The sequence below is a fragment of the Colius striatus genome, chromosome 14, assembly GCF_028858725.1.
Source record: "Colius striatus isolate bColStr4 chromosome 14, bColStr4.1.hap1, whole genome shotgun sequence".
Lineage (NCBI taxonomy): Eukaryota > Metazoa > Chordata > Aves > Coliiformes > Coliidae > Colius > Colius striatus.
The window spans coordinates 2,523,307-2,544,047 of NC_084772.1; the positions used below are offsets into that span (position 1 = coordinate 2,523,307).

General features: G+C 50.9%; 1 protein-coding gene across 3 annotated transcripts in view; it reads right to left on the reverse strand.

Moving 5' to 3' along the window:
• RANBP10 (RAN binding protein 10) overlaps positions 1-20,741 on the reverse strand; it is a 95,848-nt gene that overhangs the window by 13,777 nt on the left and 61,330 nt on the right. For all 3 annotated transcript variants that reach the window (XM_062007168.1, XM_062007166.1, XM_062007165.1), the window contains 3 exons: positions 15,991-16,158; positions 7,087-7,109; positions 768-952 (listed from right to left, as the gene is read on the reverse strand). In XM_062007168.1, coding sequence (XP_061863152.1) covers positions 768-952; positions 7,087-7,109; positions 15,991-16,158 — 376 coding nt within the window. The remainder of the gene's footprint in view (positions 1-767; positions 953-7,086; positions 7,110-15,990; positions 16,159-20,741) is intronic.

The following is a 20,741-nucleotide window of genomic DNA, read 5'->3' on the forward strand; positions in this document are numbered from 1 at the left end:
TGCATGAGTGTGGGTGTTTAAATGCCTGTCTTTTCCAATGCACTTACACTTCAGCCAGTACAACTCCTGGCAGCAGCATGTCCCACACTTTCATACACTCACTGAAAGAAATGAGTTAGTTTTTAAGCCAAAAGGTGCTTTTCCTCTAATTCTTGTGTTTGCTGGCCATGCTTTTCATGACTGAGACACGACTCCAGGCCACCTCCCTCCATCACCTGTTGCCAAGCTGTGGAGCCTTGCTCAAGTCTATCTTCAGGCAGAAGATACTGCTGACCTCTGACAACTCTTGCCAGTTGTTCTCATCAAGTTCCACTCCATTCTTTTTGCCCTGGGAAATGCATTCAACACTCACCAGTGCACAAAGTGTTTGTGTTGTCACTTTGGAAGCCTTTGGGTTGGGCTGTTTCTTGCTCTTTCATTGCTGAGCTCACTTGACTCCCACACAAGCTTTTGTGCTGTATTAGTGGTTTTGACAGTGGCTTCTCCACTCCATTTCCCCAGTGCATCACCTCAAAGGGTCTGTCCTTCCATTCCCACAAGCTTTCATGCAGCCCTTGGCTGCAAACATCTCCCATACCTTCTACATTTGACACAGCAGCAATCTACACAGCAAACACACAAAGAGCAAAGCAGGGGGGAACCCAAGTGGAGTGAAATGCACTGACTGGCAGCTTTTGCCATAAGAAAACATACATCAGCATTAAAGGAAAACCCCAAGTGAAAGCCTAAGAGGATGAAAGAAGCTGGACACTAGAAGAGGGACTTACTTCTGCAGCATGGCTTGCCACTCCCCTAGCCTGTCCCCTATGGGGAAGCGTTTGATGGTGCTCTGGATCTTCGCCCTCCACTCCCTCATGTAGTCCTCAATGTCAAACACAAAGGGCTGCTGTCCAAAGTTGGCATCAACTATCTCTCCTGGAGTCTGGAGACCCACTGTAGGGTAGAGGTTTGCCTGTGAAAGGAAGAAAAAGGAAGGTGTGTGAGACCCTGGTATGGTGAGATGAAATGGGATGGAATAGCAAAGGGCAACAAGCCTTTGGGTGCATCTCAAGGAAGCCTGTGGCTTGTTGTGCAGTTAGTAAGAGTTATTAAGCAAAGGGTTCAGTCCCCCAGCAGCCTGTGACCAGTGCCATGGCTGCTGCCTGTGGTGTGCTCACTTGCTGCCTCAGTTTTCTGCACTTTCTACCAAAGTTCAAGAGGCAGCAAATATGACAACACTGCAAAAATGAAAGGGGCATCATCCCCAGCAACACACACACACGTGTTCTCTGCTCTTGCAAGTGAGCTCTCTCATTCCTTGGCAGCTGCTGAGCCTTTTACACCTCTGATGAAAAGGGGATGGGTAGTAGTGGAGCTCTAAATTAGGCCTTTGATAAACCCTGGGCAGCAAACCACCCACCCAAGGAATTTGAGTGCTTCAGGTGGATGACATTCCCTGCAGGGGAATTTCAAGAGCTAGCAGATGGATCTAAGTGGAAGCTTTGCTCCAGCACTAGAACATGGGAAAGAGAAAAAGGTTTCCACCATGAAAACACCTCTACAATTCAGCCAGTAATTCACCTTCCAAAGCTGATCTCACTGAACACAGGCAGTCAGGGTCTCTCTACAAGTCCTCTCAATTCAGGCTGTTGGAAGAATAAGCTTATGGCTATGAATTGAATCCCTTGAGCCCATGTGAGGAGATAAATAGCACCATATAGCATGGTGTAAATAGCACCAGAAAAGGCTCAGAGGTGCCTGCATGACTTTGGAAGAGCATGTTCTCTTCACTGCCACGTTACCTTCCTGCAGCACAAATTCTTGCTGTGTCTGTGACACAAACTTCACTGACTCTGCTTCAGCCTGGGGGGTTTAAGAGGAAATCTCTCTCATGTCACTCATGTAGGGCTTGGTGTTGGGGTTCTTCCCTTTGTTCTGCCTCACTGGAGACTGATCCTGCAGCAGTCAGACCCTGGGCAAGGCACACAAGTGGGGAGTCTGGATGGTGCCTGGCTGCAGAGTCTTGCTCATGGTTGAACTCATACCAGATGTCAGATCAGTGGAGGAGCAGATCTCCATCTCTAGGAGGTTAGATGCAAGACTTTAGGTGTTTAGGCTCTTTAGGATTACCTTAAAGCTAGGATAATCCTCTCCTCCTCTACAGCCAGGGGTGTTGGCTTTCCTACTGGCAAAATGACTCAACTCCTCACTATTGCAGAGATCTGAGGCAGCAGCAATGCCCCTGCCTTCCCCTGAGACCCATGGGGTTGGGGATTTTACTCTTTCCTAAAGGCATTAAGATGGTGAGGAGGCAGAACTCAGCATCCCAGTCACACTGGTTGAAAATGGAGCCAGCTCATCATGAGAAGCCACTCCTTCTCTCTTCATTCACTGCTGTGGCTCCATCTGCAGAGCTGCCCTGAGCTCCACATCCCCAGGACAAGACAGCCATTCCCCCAGGAGCTCCAGCAGAGCTGCTCAGAGGGCTGAGTGCATGGCATGTAGGGAGAGGCTGAGGGAATTACCCTGGAGAAGAGAATGCAAAAGGGAGGGGGGAGGGGACATCTAACCATTCCCAAAAGGGAGGTGATAGAAAAGATGGAGGGAGACTCTTCTCAAGGGGGTTCTGTGAAAGGACAACATGCACCAGCCAGCAGCAGACAGGGACTTTTGATGGGATATAAAGAAGAAATTCTTCCTAGGGAGGATGATTAAGGACTGGAAGAGGTTCCCCAAGAGACTGCAGCATTGCTGTCCTCAGAGCCATCTGCTCTAGCTTGGAAATCACAACATCTCAGCAAACAAAGGGGAAACAAATCTGTCAGTACAGGCTGGAAACTGAAAGCAGGCTGCTTGCATCACTGCTGACTCAGCACATCTCCTCCTTCCCTTCTCTCACACCAAGGAAGCTGCTGGCTCAGTGTGGACTGAAAATCCAGCAGGACATAGGAAGAGCTCCCAGAGGAAAATGACAGAGTTGAAGCCAGTTCCTCCTTTCCTTCAGACCTGGCTGACAAGGGAGTGTCTCTGATGAGAAATCAGACCTTCCCCACAGTCCATGCTTGTTTATTTAGCTTTGCTTTTTAACACCAGCAGCTCCTGAACTTCCAAAGCCAGGAAGCAAACACCCAAACCACTTGGAAGTCAGAAGTTACATCCCCAGTTCCATCAGAACAGCTATTTCAGCCACTTTGGGGTAGGATGACCTTTGAGGGCACACTGCATACCCCTCCCCAAGCTCCTCTTAAATCCACTCAGAGCTGAAATCCCATTTCTCACATGGGATAATGTCCTCAACTGCCAAGAACTCCTTGACTGACTAAACTACCTCCAGCACCCTGCCAGATGCAGGGAGCCACCATCCCACTGGCCAGCCAGCTTGTTTCTCCTGCCAAGTTCTTCACATACCTCTGCTATTGGGATCACATCTTGCCTCTCATGATGGTGGCCAGTTGTTCACAGCCCCCTAGTTCATCTTGACATGGTTTTTAAGGCCCTTGTCCCTTTGCATCCCTCCAATCCCACCCTGGGCTTTTGAACAATCCCTATTGTTTCAGCAAAGAGCCAGGCAAGAGGCCTCTGGAAATAAGAGAGAGAGGCTTAAGCATTGACTTAAATTGGTAAAACAGGAGAAAAGTCCCTCTGGGAGATCCTCACTTCTAGTTGCAAGCAGTTCTGTTGGTATGAACTTCAAAATGGGATGGTTTTTGCCCCCCTCTCACTGTATTTCTGGACAAACACAGAGGGAACTGAAAGAAGCTGAAGCAAATGCACTTCAGCCTGTGTGAGACAGCACAGCAAAATGTGGATTTCAACTGAAAGTCTCTCTTTCAGCTTCCCAGTCTTGGGGCTATTGCAAAACACTGTCTTGCTTGTTTGCCTCTGAAAGGGGAACTTTGCAAGGAGCACTTCAAGGAACCAATTGCTAGGCTGGTTTTGAAGAGGCAGATGAATCCCTTGTGTCACCTCACTGACATGCCAGCCCTAAAAGTTATCTAAGCTTGACCTGTGTAAAAGCACCAGAGCTCACTGGCCAGGTTTCTCAGGGATGTGTGCTACCAGTCAGCTCCAACAACACACAAGCTGTGATGCAAAAGGCTTTGAAGCCCCAGCCCTTTCTCAGGGGATCTGAGTCATTGGCTATGGAACACAGACAGGGCCAAACAACGTGGGACAAGCTGCTCAGCTGCACAGAACCTCCAGGCTCACTCACACCAGGCTGCTGTTTGCATCCCCCTGTGCAGCAGCTTTAGCAGGTGAAGGACACAGCTCCACAGATGTTTGATGTGATGGATGTCTCCTCTCCCTTAGAGTGAATGGCTGTTGTGTTGAAGCCTGTCCCACAATGCTGTGACACATGAAAAACATCCCTTGCAACAGCTTCCAGTCCCTTACTGCCTCAAGACTTCTACAGCCTCTGACAACAGGCATTTAAACCAAAAGGCTGCCTTGGGTCTGGCATTCCCTTCTTCAGGAAAGGGCAGTTAGCTGGTTGGAAGAAGGACCAAGAAGCCATGGACTCAGGGAGCAAAAAGGGCCAGGGGATACATAGGCATCTGCAAAGGTGAGGGAAGAAGGCAGTAAGTCAAGAGAAGGACAGTGGAGGATGGGAATGATGGCAGTTGGGTGCAGACACCCTTAGGATGAAGCTGCCAACACTGTGAGCATGTGGAGAGGATGGTCCAAACCCTGCATGGAGGCAGAAGCCTCCTGGCTTTGCTCACATCCACAGTGAAGGAGTGAAATGATCCAATCAAGCTTCTCTGAGAAACTATCCCATGCAGGATAACTGTCAATACCAGGAGATGCTCTGATCTCCTTCATGGCCCAGAAAAACACAGTGTTATGGATTAGTTGCTGCTGGGAAAGCCAAAAAAGACTTCCACAGAAAACAGCTCAGCCAAGTGCCTGGGAAAAGGCCAAGGGATGCCATTTAACCATTGCCACAGGGCATTTGAATAGCTGATCCCAAAACCCACCTGACCAGGTCTTCCAGTCTGACACTAAACCTCTGCACAGCAGACACAGACAGCACGAGGTGCTGTGAGGATGATCCAGGGAGCAGGATGGGGGCTGAATTCAATCTCAGTGGCTCTGCAAGACCTCACTGCTCCAAGGAGGACATGGTTAGTGGTGGGCTTGGCAGTGTGAAGTTAGGGGTTGGACCTGATGAGCTTCAAGGTCATTTCCAACCAAAATGATTCTATGGTTCAAGAGTCCTTCTGTCTGGCCTCCTTCCCCAGCTGGTCATAGGATCATAGAGTGATGGGGGGGGTTGGAACGGACCTCCAGAGCTCATCCAGTGCAAACCCCTTGCAGAAGCAGCTTCACCTAGATCAGGTCACACAGGAACATGCCCAGGTGGGTCTTGAAGCTCTCCAAGGAAGGAGCCTCCACAAGTGAGGCTCAATGCTGGGGTAAACAGCCCACAAGTGCACATTAGATGTCTATGTCAGCTCACAGTGTGCTCCTGGATCAAAAGGATCAACAAGACAGGTAATTGCAGCCTGCCAAATCTGTGCTGTGAAGCCTGAGGGCAACACTTGAGCAGCAAACAGCAAAACAGCAGCATTATGTGTTTGATTGATGGGAGTCTAAACAGTAACCATTGATGTAACCCAACACAGAGGCTGCTCTCATCTCAGACTGTACAAGTGGGAAGACAAAAGCACAGAAGGAATATGGCAAAACTGTGCTTCTCAATGTAAAAAGCACCTAAGGGGTGTATCACAGGAGTGTTTCCTTGCTGTGGATGACAGGTTGGCACAAGGCTCCACTCCAAAAGGTTAATCCATGCACAGGGAAATGGGATCAAGGGAATAAGCTCCTAGAAACAACCCACATCTAGAGGAGTGGCTAGTTTAGGAGACACTGCAACATTATCAAGTTCAAAGAGAGTAGGAAGAGAAAAGCAAGCTGTACAGACAAGTGATGTGGAAAGGGAAATGAAGGAGCTGGGACATCTGGTGGGGTGTGGGAGAGAGCTGTGAATGCCACTGGGAAGGGGGAGCAGGGAGTGGTGGTCATGACTCCCCACAATGGAAAAACCAGAGCAACAAACCAAATGCTTATGGCAGGAGGTGCAAAAGGAAGCAAAGCAAAGCTCCCCACAGGGTGGGAGTCAGGCAAGAAACTGGTCACTTTGGAGGCCTCAACAAGCTGTGGGGATGAAGCAATCCCTCAGAGGATATGGACTGGATGATCTCTACAGGGCCCTTCCAAACCTCACCACTCTGGGACTGTCATGCTGTGATTTAGGGTTCATAGAGACAGGGGTGTAACCTCAGAGAAGTCCTATGGATGAGAGAAGTGGGTGCAGGGGATGTAGTGGTATATGCCTGACCCAGGTTTAGCTGCTTCTCCTGAGCAGCTGCTCCTTGCTCAGGAACACTTGGCTCTGAAAGAGGAACCTTTGCTTTGTGTCATCACCCACAGTGAAAGTTGGGTTGTTGTAAGGCTCAACTTGCCTGGTGTAACTCAGTATCTGAGTTGGTGAATCAGGAGAGTAACTACCAACCCCAAATGGCCACCAAAGCCATTCTTCCAGCACTTCTACACACTGGTCACTCATCAGGCTTGACAAAAACCTGTGCAATGAGCACACAGAGACATCACAGCCTGCCTTTCCTTCTCAGAAACACCCCTCCTCAACCACAGTGTGGTAAGGCAACAACTCCACCGTGGCTACAAACCTTGGGGGAGAGAGGAAGAAGCTTTGAATCATCTCATGGGGCACTTTGGGGCTGTGTGCTGATTTGCACACACACTCTCCACATTCAGAGCTGTGATGGAGTTTGAATCCTTATTTAATACCCAGGGGAAGGAACAATATCATCTTAGAGGTGGTGAGGGGATGAGAGAAAGCATGTGAGTAGGGCACACAGCCAGCCATAGACTGCAGGGTGACAGAAAGAGGAGCACCCACAGCATTCAGTGTCTCTGTGTGTCTCTGTGTGTGTTTGTGTGTGTCTGTGTGTGTGTCACCAGGTTTTTTAACAGGGCAGAAAACAGGGGGATGGAAAAACCCAAGACTCAATCACACTCCCACACTCTTCCCCCTCCCTTCTCTTTGCATCCTTAGGTAAAACACTGAAAACAGGTACTTACAGGGAGGTCTGTAAAGGCTATACCTGTGGGGGGAAAAATAGTAGAATTAAAAAGACAAAGGGTTTCTTTCCCTTCACATGCTCCAAAACATTCCTGCAGTTCAGCAGATCTGGCCCTGCCTTTCACCAGCCCCAGCCCCCTCCTCTGCAAGGTTTGTCAGAGAAAAGCCTCAGAGTTCCAGACACCTTGCCCCAAAGTTTCACTTTGTACAAGGCAGCTCCTCTTTCCTTTGCTTCTCCCTCTGTTACTACACAGGAGTTTGTTTCCATGACTCACTTTGGCTTTAGAGACAAGTTGAGGCTGTGAGCAGCTCTTGCCAGCCCCAGATAGGAATGAACATTCAACACTTGGCATTACAGGTGGGGAACAGTCTTGCAACAGGTCTGGGGAATACTGCACAAAGACCAGCTTCACCCTCAACTGTGACAGCTCCAAACACCACAGGCAGAAGGGAAAAGAGGGTATGGTTTCCCTTTTGATCTACACCTGCCATGCCAGAAAAGAGAGACTGAAGCAGAGACAGCCATTGCCTCAGTGGCTAACAGCTGTGGCCAGGGGCAATGCTCAGGTAGCCAGGCACAGCTCTGGGATGCTCAGCACCACTGAAGGAAGGTGCCTCCCCTCCCTCTCCCACCACTTGTGTCCCTCCATCCTCCACGATGGGATCCAGCAGCAGCACAGTGAGACAGAGCCCCAGCAGCCCTGACCCATTGGTTTTGGGGTGTCCTGTTCAGCTTACCAGCCTGAGCTTAAAACATTTCAGGACCTAGAAGCTGTGGTTTTGCCCCATGCTTCATCCAAGCACCACTCTGTGTCACTAGCCAGAGGAAGGCTGGTACCCACACCAGTATGCCCAGTTCTCACACGTGTCCCACCTCTGAGCCACACACCATTCCCTTCTGCCTGGCACTGGGATGCCCCCACAGCCCACACATCACCCTCTGCTTTTAATGTTAAGGCTATTTGAACCAAGAGCAGTAATGCAAAGTTAACAGCATGAGGCTGAAACCATGCAAACCAAGTGTAGGAAACAAATAAGCCCTGTCTGAAACAGGGCAGATGCAAACCCAAATGCTCAGGGAAAACAATCCTGACTGTTTTCCCAATGAAACAGCCCATAAGGCTGAAGGAGCACCCTGGCAGGTGGCCAACATGCTGTCATCAACACCATGGCAGTTTGGATCTTGTCTGTTGACTCCAAACACTGAGTGTACAGGTGATGCTGAGAAAAACACCCAGGAAGCATTTGTCTCACTTGATCACTCTCTCCAAAGAACTGTTCCTCACTCAAATGGGTTTTCCCATTTTGCATTTGTTTTGCTCAGCTGGATGAAGGCTTGTTTTGACCCTTAGATAAGAATGAGACCTGCTGGAGTCCTCTTCTGCCCCCTCAGAGTCAGCCAGAGCAAAGGCAGCCTGGCTTTCCCACCACAACACACATGTAGCTGGGAGCTGCATCCATCACAAGGACAAGAAGATGATTTTGGAGTGGACTACAAGGTGGGTGGGAAATTGACTGCACTCTCAGGATCAAAAGGTTGTGATGAGCAGCTCAAAGTCCAAGTGTTGTCTCTCAGGGATTGATGGTTGGGCCAACACAGTTCTGTGTCTTTGCACATGAGCTGGATTGGTGCACTCCCAGATGGTACCAGCCAGGAGAGGGCACAATGCTGCTCAGGAGCACCTCAGCAGGCTGCAGAAATGATCCAGCACACGTCTCATGAAGCTCAATAAAAGCCACTAAAGAGCCCTTGCAGCAGGAGGGGAAAACAGGACAGGCTGGGACTGAATGGAGAGGAATTAGATCTGCAGGAGAGGATGTGGGAGCTCCTGCTGGGCAATACACTGAGGAGGAGTCAGCACATCCACATCCTAGGCTGTCCCAGTTAGTAAGAGCATAGCTGGAGCTGGGCTGTGTTAGTGAGAGAGCAGGTTAAAGGCAGGGATTGCTCCTTTCTCTCCAACAGCTGTGAGTCTGAACTTGGAGCATGGTGCTTGCTTTTGGGCTCTTGAGCACAAGGCACACAGGAAAGCTGCAGTGAGTCCAGCTGAGGCCAACCAGATGGAGAGAGGCTGGGACAAATTGGGTTGTTCAGGAGTTGTTCAGACACTTCATGCTGCCTCCAAAGAGAGGATAGAAATGACAGAGCCAGGCTTTTCCCAGAGATGTGTGGTCACAGCATGCAGAAGACAACAGAGCCAAGTCAGAACATTGGAAATCCTGATTACAATCCAGCCTGAATGTGATCAAACACTGCAACAAGGGACCAGAAAGGTCCCCAGGGGAATCTCCCTTCTTAGAGACAGTAAAGCCTTGATAGGTTTGAGTACCATGAGCCAGTGGGTCCTGCTGGATCACTCCCAACAAAATTACTCTATGACTCTACAAATAAACCTATTCCATTGCTTTTCAGTTAAGGCATTTGGGTGTTTTTCCCCCCTCTGTTATGTATCTAAGACCAATAAAGTGCTTTAATCACACAGAACTAGATCTGCTGCACAGGGATGTCTGGTGAGGGAGTTCACCTTCAATTGGTGCTGCCCCATAGCTGCAGCCAACAGTAAACAGCAGGAAGGGAAGAAATCCTGGCTCTAAGTAGGTAGCTGAGTTTGAAGCCACACTCTTTCTCTGCAGCACCTCCAAAGCCTGGATCCAATTTAAAAGACCAAGCTTCATCAATATAAAGACATGAGAACACAAGAGGCAAGAGCCTGAAGAGCCTCTCTGTAAATCCATGATGTTCATCTGACCAGCAAGGCAGTGATAGACATTAAATGAAGGTCCAGTATGATCCACACTTGCACTCATCAGCTCATTAAAGGACATCCATCTTTCCATGTACTTATACACACACCCAAGCTTAAGGGGCCTTCTAGCTCAACTCTGCTGTCCCCCAAGCAAGAATTCTCCTGTCTGCCTCCCTGATGCCATTTTCTTCACACTACATTCCAGAGTTGCCTTTGCACAACACAGCTTTGGGTGATGAGCCACAGCAAGCCATGTCTTACATGGAAGGGACTCCTCCAGCATCTGCTAAGGTAACTGCAATGCAGAGAACACACAAGCACTTGTAGTGCTTTTGCCTGGGGCAGGTGTTTGGTAGCACAGGGGCTACAGGGCTGGCTTCTTTAAACAAAAACAGTTGGCAGAAGCTTCCCCTGTAGCTCACAGGGTTGGGGTCAGTCTGTTCTAAGCTGGACCCTGCACCTGATGGAGGTCACACCTCTGTGAATAACTTATGGGAGAAGGAGAAGTTGCTGGGCAGCTGCTGAACTGCAGCAGCAACAGGGAGAGAGACTGTGAGAACATCTCTGCACACAGCAGGGTCAGTGAGAGAGAGGGAGGAGGGTGCTTAGACTCCTCTGTGCCCTGTGGTGCAGCCCATGCTGAGGCAGCTGTGCCCCTGCAGCCCATGGAGACCCCAGGGAGCACAGACCCACTGGCAGCCCGTGGAGGAGCCCAGGCCAGAGCGGGTGGGTGCCTGAAGGAGGCTGTGACTGCGTGGGAAGCTCATCCTGGAGCAAGTGGGGAGAGAGGAGCCCAGGCCAGAGCAGGTTTGCTGTCAGGATTTGTGACCCTGTGAGGCTGGAGCAGTCTGTCCCTGAAGGACTGTTCTCCTGTGGGTGGCCCACGCTGGGGCAGGCTGTGAGGAGCTGCCCCATGGCAGGGCCCAGGCTGGAGCAGTTGGTGGGGAGCTGCAGCCCATGGGAAGGAGCCAGGCTGGAGCAGTTCCTGAGGGACTGTCTCCCATGGGAGGGACCCCACAGGGCAGCAGTGGGAAGTGTGAGGAGGCCTCCCCCTGAGATGCAGCAGCAGCAAAGTCCATCTGTAACAAAATGACCCTAAGCCCCATGCCCTGTGCTGCTGGGGGGGAAGGGAGGAGAGTCCTGGGCAGAGGAGGGGTGGGGGAGATGTATTTAAGACAGTTTTATTTCTCATCTCCCTCCTCTTATTGCTTCTTTAATAAATCAAACAATTTCTCCCCCAGTTGAGTCTGTTCTGCCTGTGGCACCAAGTGCTGAGTGATCTCTCTGTCCTTAGCTCAGCTCACAGGCTGGCTGTTATATTTCCCTCTCTCTCCTGTGCAGTTTGGGAGGGGGAGTGATTTTATGACTGGGTGGACATCAGGCTAAACCACCACAGCACAATAAGCAGCAACACACTCAGCATCCTAAAGAGTAGATTAGCAAATGTCAGCCCATTGAACACTTGTACAACTTGCTGGTGAGATGCACTATTAAACCCACACAGTTCTGCACACTCCTGGAAACAGTTTTCCAATCAAGCCACCTGGGTAAAAGTGCCCTCAGAGAAACCAGGCTGCAGCCAAATGGGATATTTTCCATCCCTTTTAGATTTGCTTCATCTAAAAGTCTTGTTTGAAACCTCCCTTGGTTGGAGGATAAGCCCATTCAACCCAGGCAAAGCTGGGATGGGCATCTGACAAGCAGATAGCTTCCTTATGGCTGTTGTTCCTGTTCATGTCTAAACTGGTTGAGAATGGGTGTTTGACTTTACAGGTTACCCTGGTCCTTCCTAGAACTCAGACTACTGGATGTTTTCTATGCCAAGACTTCAGAGGGTCTGCAATGCTCTTTTTATAGCCCTGCTGCTCCATTTACCTCAGTCTGCTGTCAAAGTCTGAGGTCTGAAGCACTCCTACATTAGTCCCTGAGCAAACTCATCCACTTTATCCAAGAGACCTGGAGCACTCAATTTCCTTCCTCACATCCAACATTCTTTGCTCAAAAGCTGCAGTTCCAACATTTCTCACCCTTCTCCATCTTCTAATTCATTCCCAGCACACCTCCAGGCACAGCTCATCATGTTTTCTATTGCCAGGACTCTGCTCAGAACTTGTCAAAGGCATTTCAGCAGCAGCCAGAAGACATTTCCCAGAACAGGTTACACATGATGTCAGACATGTGGCATCATTTGGGGGGTTGGATTAGATGATCTTTAAAGGTCCCTTCCAACCCTTATCACTCTATGATTCTATGATCTCTAAACAAAGCTCAAGACTTAGCTCCAACCACAGCATCCAGAACTTATGATGGCCAAGAAATCAGTTCTCACACAGTGCTCCTGATGGAGATGATCACATGGAAAAGCATGGAGACAATGGGAGACAACAAGAGCAATCACAAGGAAAAGAAAGAGGGGGAGAATCTCATCAACAGGTGGAAAGGAGAGCTGAAATGGTGAAGAGAGAATATCACCTTAAGGGAAAGACAAAGCTAGAGTCATTCCATTAACAATGAGGCAAATTGTAGTGTCCAGAGGCAGGGTCCTGAAACCCTGAGCACAAGCTACCTGGCATCACAAAGGAGCTGACTGCTCTCAGGAGCATTTTTAAACCTGCAGCAGGATTAGACCATGATCTAGTTTCCTAAGAGGAGAGAGAAACACAGCTGCAGCAGCTCTGTGTCAGGGACCATCAAGAAACTGCATATGCATCCCTTTCCTGGCAAAACTCAGGTTGTAAATCTCTCATGTTCATGAGTGGCTGTGTAACAGCCAGAGGAGCAGGATCTGAGGTCTCAGATCTGAGGTCCTGTGGTCAGGATCTGAGGGCTTTCTTCTCAGCTTCCAGAGGGAAGCACTTCTCTTGAACTCTGTGTTTAGCACAAGCAGACACTGTTGACCCTCGACAAGAGATCCTGCCTGAGCTTTTCATCCTGCTCTTGCAAGAAGTCAGTGCAGTGTTCCAGCAGCTTTTGGCTCAGCAATGACTGATGTGGCTCCCAGGTACTCCCATCACTGGGCTCTTCTGACCACATCCTCTGTCCTCTCTGAGGACATTACAGCTGAAAGAGGGGCTGGCACAAGAACAAGTGACTTGTGAATGTTCAGGAGACTCTCCCACCTCTAATCTTCTCATACATCTCATGTCTTGTGCCATACATCTGAGGAGCCCAAGAGGAGGATACCCAGGAGACAACAATGCTTATGAAACCTCCAGTTGCTCTCTAAGCATGGTATCATCTTATTCCCTTTCTTCCCACTGCCATTGTTCACTGCTGGTGTTGGCTGCTCCCCAAGGGATGACCTAACCTCAGGTTAGAAAACAAAAGCTTTCTACCCAAAAAAACCTCACCTTTGAAGGAAAAGGAGTGCTAGAAATCAAGACAGAAAGACCAGGTCAATTCATTGCTGTGAAGACTCCCCCAAGATCCCAACCAAAACAAAGCTCTGAGCAGGACACAAGGCAAAGAATCAGAGGACAAGAAGGATGAAATGCAATACAGAGGTTACTGAGCTGTGCTGTTTGTTTGGCTTCATCTGCCCAGACATCCAGTCACACCATGGCCCTGGGAACACAAGAGAAGACAGAGCAAAGGACACCTTTTCTACTGTCTACACACCCACTCTGCAGGCTCCTGGTCACTCAACTCCATTTCAAGTGAAGAGAGTTTCATTCATTCAGCAGAACATCTGGCCTCTCCCTGCCTGCTGCACTTGCACTGGACCAAAAGTAACAGCACTGTCAGGCTAAAAAGCAGTGAGGCTGGAAAACCATCCACTCAAACAAAGGAGAAGAGCCAGAGAGGCACAGCACAAACCACTCTGCTACTCCTGTGTAAATACACACTAAAAAGCAAGGACAGTGACTAGAATGGGAGATTCTTAACTGTCTCAGCACTTCAGCAGCTGTGTATGATGAACTTGTCTCATTCCTGCTCTACACCATCCCCTGGTGCTTCCAGAGCTCTGGTCACCTTCTCAGCACAGGACTGACAAGGGGAATGTCCCTTGTGAGCTAAATTTAGCTTAATCCATCTATCAGATATCTGGGCAATTCTTATGGACTCCAAATGAGTCACAGTGTCTCCATCAGGGCCTGATGCTGCTAGGTAGGAAGCCACAAGGAACTACCCAGCATCACATGTGGTCTGGCTAATAAACACCATTTCAAAGAAGCCAGATCAGACAACCAGCTCTGAGCAGCTCCCCACTGGGCTCCTGACTCAGGCTCTGAGCAGCTCCCCACTGGGCTCCTGCCTCAGGCTCTGAGCAGCTTCCCACTGGGCTCCTGACTCAGGCTCATTTCTAACATCAGAATGTTAAAAACAAGTCAAAGGATGCTCAAAGAATTTCTCCCTTCCATTCAGGGCTGAAGATCTCTGGACATGTTGCAAAGCATCAGGGCTAGTTGCTGAACACAGAACCACAGACTTGATCCAGAATGCCTCTCAGAAGGCATGTGCCTCATTTCCAGGCAACCATTCCCTCACAAATCAACAAGTGGTGCCTCTGAAACCAGAGGAAAACAGAAAACAAGCTTCCAAAAGAAGTTCTGTCTGCATGAGCACCAGGCCCTCCTGCATCTGCCTCAGGGGAAGGATCCTGCTGGAGATTTGAGGGGGAAAAGTCCACATATCAGACCCATATCTCTGCCACACCTGTAGCTCTGCATGCTGCTTGCACAGCAGCACAGACTGGCTGAGCTTGGAGGCACTTTTGGAGATCAGCTGGTCCAGCCCCTCTGCTCAAGCAGAGCCACCCAGAGCTGAACCCAGCCCAGCACCATGTCAAGGTGACTTCTGAGTACTTGCACAGATGGAGACAGCCTCTCCAGGCAACCTGTGCCAGTGCCTGCTCACCATCACACTGAACAAGTGTTTCAGAGGGAACCTCCTGGGTTTGTTTGTGCCAAGCCTTTATGTTTCAGTTTGTGCCCATTGCTTCTGGTCCTGGCACTGGGTACCACTGAGAGGAGCATAGCTCTGTCCTCTTTGCAGCCTCCCTGCAAGTATTTCTGTGTACTGATGAGATTTCCCTTGAGCCTTCTGTTCTCAAGACTGAACAGTAGTTGCCCTCTCAGCCTTCCCTCCTAGGAAAGATGTTCCAGTCCCCTAAGCACCTCAGTGGCCCTTCACTGGACTCTCTCCAGTATATCCAGCTCTCTCTTGTACAGGGGGAGCCCAGTGCTTTTCCCAGCAGCCCACCAGAACTGATGCACTCTCCAGACACACACTGCACTCCAATCCCACTCCCTCCTCCAGCCCAGCCAGGAACTCAAAACAACTTTTGCTCTGGTAAATGTTTTGAGTGGTTTTTTTCTACCAGTGTCTTCACCAGGAATCCACCAAAGCCTAACTGACACAGCAAGGAGAAGCAAAGGAAAGGAGAGCCTGTCCCTACCAAACCAAAGCAATCCCAGTGCAAAAAGGGAGCTGTGAACCTCTTACAATGTACTGCATGGCTCAGGTGATAAAACAATCACAAAGACAAGTATTTACCCAGGGTGGAGAACATTTGAGGTCAAAATGAGCCAAAACTTTCTAATTTAGACAAGTCAGCTATGATGGATGCCTGGCAAACATCTGTGAGATGTTCCTTTGCACAAAACACTGGAGTTAATGTTAGACTCAATGTGAGAGGAACTACTGAGACTGTGGAATGAACCAAAGTGCTTAAGAAAGGCTTTTTTTGCTGAAATACCTAGCTTTGGGAATGCTTAGACCAATATGTTAAAGCTTCCAGATGGATAAAGCCCCTTATAAAGTGAAAAGACACTGATGTGGTGGCTTTGCAGTCAGCTAACACACTAAATGTCTCACTTCTTTATTTCCCTGCTGCCCTGCCATTAGCCATCTTACCCCACCTCCCACTGCACAGCAGCAGAGGAAAGGAGCAGAAGCCAGGGATGTATTCCTAACCCACTTCAATAAATGGAGCAGCACAGAAACCATTTCACATGCTGGAAGTGTGGATGTCTTGGAGGCAATTCCCATCTCCTGGCTGCTGGTTAGGGCTCCTTTCCTCTCCCGTTTCTTAACTCTTACCCACAAATCTGGCACAAGAGTTACACCACAAGCAAAGCATTGGAGTAAAGAGCAGCAGCAAGAGCAGGGCAGGAGCATCCCTCTCCTGAGAGCACCTCAGGATGCTTTACTCACCTAAGCTGTGGCCATTTTTGGTGTAAAAGCAGGTGTTGTTGATGAGGTTCACACAGCAGCCGATCACGTCTCCGGTGGTGAAGGTGGGGCCGTAGGGCTGTCCTGTCCCTGAGGAGCAGAAGGAGTGCCCATCATCCCCATGGTACCCATAGGAATGTTTATCCCATCCTGCAAAAAGGCCAAGAGAACAGGTGAGTGATGAAGCCAGTTCAGAAGGATGTGGACAGCAGTTTGCTGAACCTTCACACACCTGGAAAGAAATGAATGGGCATCAACCCAAACACATCATTTGGCTTTGAAACCCTTCTGAGAAGTAACAGGCTGCCAGGAGTCATCTGGACAAAGACAACAATCAAGCCCTGCTTCTGGTTTATCCTGCCTGTGGTGAAACAAGCTCCTCTTTGTGAAACAGTTGTGCTCCACACTAACATCATCTTCCCCCAAAAGCATTTCCAGGTGTAGCTTTGGCTGTAAGAGCTGCTCCTTGCAGCTGGAGGCAATCTCTGCAGCCTCACATCTTCATGCCCTTCAAGCAGTGGATAAGGATTTCTGTGCTTCCCTTGGGCAACAACACTTCCCACTCTGTGGCTTAAAGCACAAATCTCAAATGGCAATGAGTCATTTTCAAAGTGATCCATTTGAACATTGCCATCTTCTCTTTCTTTTGCCAGTAATGTTGTGTCAGAGGTTAAAGCTGGGCTCAGAGCTTGCACCTTGCCCACTTGTTCTTTCAGAGAACCACAGAATCATGTTGGCAAAGCCCCTGAAGCTGCTGTAGTCCCAGTCCTGCCCAGCCCAGCACTGACCCACAGCCCTCAGCAGCTCAGCTCCAGGGCTTTGGGATCCCTCCAGGGCTGGGCACTGCCCCAGCTCCCTGGGCAGCCTGGCACAGGGCTCACACCCCTCTCAGGGAAACAGCTCTGCCTCAGCTCCAACCTCAACCTCCCCTGGGGCAACCTGAGGCTCTTTCCTCTTGTTCTGTCATTACTGGGGAGCAGAGCCTGACCCCCAGCTCCCTGTAGCCTCCTGTCAGGGAGTGTCAGAGAGTGCTGCTGTCTCCCCTCAGCCTCCTCTTCTCCCCATTCCCTCAGCCCCTCCCCAGCCCCTTGTGCTCCAGCCCCTTCCCCAGCTCTGTGCCAGGCTCTGACCACGTCTCTTTTCTACATCTCATAGTATTTCCATTCTTCTGAGCTCCCTCTTCTGTTCTGTTCCTCTCCAGTTCTGTTGGAAATGCTTTTGTGTATGTCTCACATGCAGATACAGCAGATGCCACTGCTAACTATTGCAAAGACACAGACCAATCCATCCTTCAGGAGCTGATGCATTCTTCAGGCAACACACTGGCCTGGTCTTACTCTGGGACTCTCACCCTGCAGAAGAGAGGACAGTGTTCCCATGGCTGTGGCCACAGGACTCTCTCTGGAGCATCCTTATGGATGACACAATCCAAACCTCATCTCACCCAGAGATGTACTTGTCTTAAAAGCCTGAGAGTGACCCAACAACAACAGACAGGGCTGGATCCTCAGGCAGACTGTGCTGAAGCAAAAGAAGGTGCTGTGACCACCTCCTGACCTTACACAACCCAAGCACAGGATCTGCTGAACAGGGAGCAATGGTTTTGGCAGAAAGCCTACAGAAGAAATGCAAAGACCATGAGAGGAGAAGGGCTAAAAGGTAACCTGTAGTAAGGCAAAACCAAAAAGGCTGAGCATGCTGCAAAGCACAGAGGTGAGGCCTGGGAAGAGGTTTGGGACAGTTCTGCAAGCCATGATGCTCCTACAAAAGCAACAGCAATGTGAGGACACCAGAGATTTCAGCCTGTCAGCTGCTGCTCAGCTCCATGAACTTGGCAGCAGCAGCAGAGCCACAGCTCAGCCTTCCCAGGAAAGCATGGAACAGCCTGTGCATGCCCAGGGCTCTCTGCTTATTGCACCACCCCACCTGAATGCCAGGGAGAGAGACAGGGAACACAGCAAGCCTGAAATGTGCCATGGGCCAAGATTTTGGACCTCAGGACAAAGTCTGAGAGTGAAAAGTGGGAAGGAGTTGTGGTAAATCCCAGCCTAGAAATGAGAAGCAGTTTCCTCAGTCCCACACATGCAAAGGAACAGCCTGACACATCCCAAGAGCCATCTGCATCTTCCCTCAGAGCAGCTCCAGCAGCACCAGTCCTGCTGCATGTCTGCATGAGACAGGGACAGCAGCAGAGGCAGCACCCTCAGCAAACATGCCAAATGGGGCTGCCAGAAACAAAGGAGGGAGTGATAGAGGCTCTAGAGGCTGCTGTGAAACTTGCACTGCTAAGACTCCAGCCAGAAGTATCAGTGACCCTGGGTTTTGAACACTGTGGCTGCTCTCCACTGTCCCTGCTGCTGCTGCTGGCACTCACCTGTGGCTTCAGCCTCCCCAAAACCTGACCTGTTACATGTGTGTCACTTCAGCACTTGTCTGTTGCTGACTTGAGATGGTAACTGCAATGAGTTTGCAGCTGGCAACAGGGCACTCCAGCATTGGCACACAGGGGATTGTAGCAATGGCACACAGGGGATTGCAGCACTGGCACACAGGGCATTGCAGCAATGGCACACAGGGCATTCCAGCACTGGCACACAGCACTGGCACACAGGGCATTGCAGCACTGGCACACAGCACTGGCATTGCAGCACTGGCACACAGGGCACTGCAGCATTGGCACACAGGGCATTCCAGCACTGGCACACAGGGCATTGCAGCACTGGCACACAGGGCACTGCAGCATTGGCACACAGGGCATTGCAGCAATGGCACACAGGGCATTCCAGCACTGGCACACAGCACTGGCACACAGGGCATTGCAGCACTGGCACACAGCACTGGCATTTCAGCACTGGCACACAGGGCACTGCAGCATTGGCACACAGGGCATTCCGGCAATGGCACACAGGGTATTGCAGCAGTGGCACACAGCACTGGCACACAGGGCATTGCAGCAATGGCACACAGGGTATTGCAGCAGTGGCACACAGGGCATTGCAGCAATGGCACACAGGGCATTGCAGCACTGGCACACAGGGCACTGCAGCATTGGCACACAGGGCATTCCAGCACTGGCACACAGGGCATTGCAGCACTGGCACACAGCACTGGCACACAGGGCATTCCAGCACTGGCACACAGGGCACTGCAGCACCGGCACACAGCACTGGCACACAGCACTGGCATTCCAGCACTGGCACACAGGGCATTCCAGCACTGGCACACAGCACTGGCACACAGGGCATTGCAGCAATGGCACACAGCACTGGCACACAGGGCATTCCAGCACTGGCACACAGCACTGGCATTTCAGCACTGGCACACAGGGCACTGCAGCATTGGCACACAGGGCATTCCGGCAATGGCACACAGGGTATTGCAGCAGTGGCACACAGCACTGGCACACAGGGCATTGCAGCAATGGCACACAGGGTATTGCAGCAGTGGCACACAGGGCATTGCAGCAATGGCACACAGGGCATTGCAGCACTGGCACACAGGGCACTGCAGCATTGGCACACAGGGCATTCCAGCACTGGCACACAGGGCATTGCAGCACTGGCACACAGCACTGGCACACAGGGCATTCCAGCACTGGCACACAGGGCATTCCAGCACTGGCACACAGCACTGGCACACAGGGCATTGCAGCACTGGCACACAGCACTGGCACACAGGGCATTCCAGCACTGGCACACAGGGCACTGCAGCACCGGCACACAGCACTGGCACACAGCACTGGCATTCCAGCAATGGCACACAGGGCATTGCAGCACTGGCACACAGGGCATTGCAGCACTGGCACACAGGGTATTGCAGCACTGGCACACAGCACTGGCACACAGGGCATTGCAGCACTGGCACACAGCACTGGCACACAGGGCATTCCAGCACTGGCACACAGCACTGGCACACAGGGCATTGCAGCACTGGCACACAGCACTGGCACACAGGGCATTCCAGCACTGGCACACAGCACTGGCACACAGGGCATTGCAGCACTGGCACACAGCACTGGCACACAGGCCATTCCAGCACTGGCACACAGCACTGGCACACAGCACTGGCACACAGGCCATTCCAGCACTGGCACACAGCACTGGCACACAGCACTGGCACACAGGGCACTGCAGCACTGGCACACAGCACTGGCATTGCAGCACTGGCACACAGCACTGGCACACAGCACTGGCATTGCAGCACTGGCACACAGCACTGGCACACAGGGCATTGCAGCACTGGCACACAGCACTGGCACACAGGCCATTCCAGCACTGACCAACTTCATCCAATCTCCAATTTCCTGATGATTCCAACTGAACCCAGCCCCAGCCCTGGACACTGTCACTGCAGCGTTACCTGAGCCTGACTGCCACCCTGCACCCCCTGGCAGCGTGTGCCCTGTCCTGGCTGAGCAGCACAGGGGAACAAGCCTTGCCCTGCACTTTGCAGACACATCCCCCCTTCTCTCCACGCACAAAGCCACTTGCTGGGAACTTGGCTCTGTTGTGCAGCAATAACGAATTGCTATCGCCACCTAGTAACAGGTTTCTCACATTACAACCTCCTCTGCCCCTCCTCTGCCTCTTTTCTCCTCTGCAAGCTCTAGGGCTGATCTCACCAGGCATGGAGCAGCCTCTCACAGCCTTTCCCCACACCTGCAGCTGCAAACTCTCGGCCTGTCTCAACCTTTGTTTGCACTCGAGGGCTTCCAGCAGCCACTGCTGTGAGCC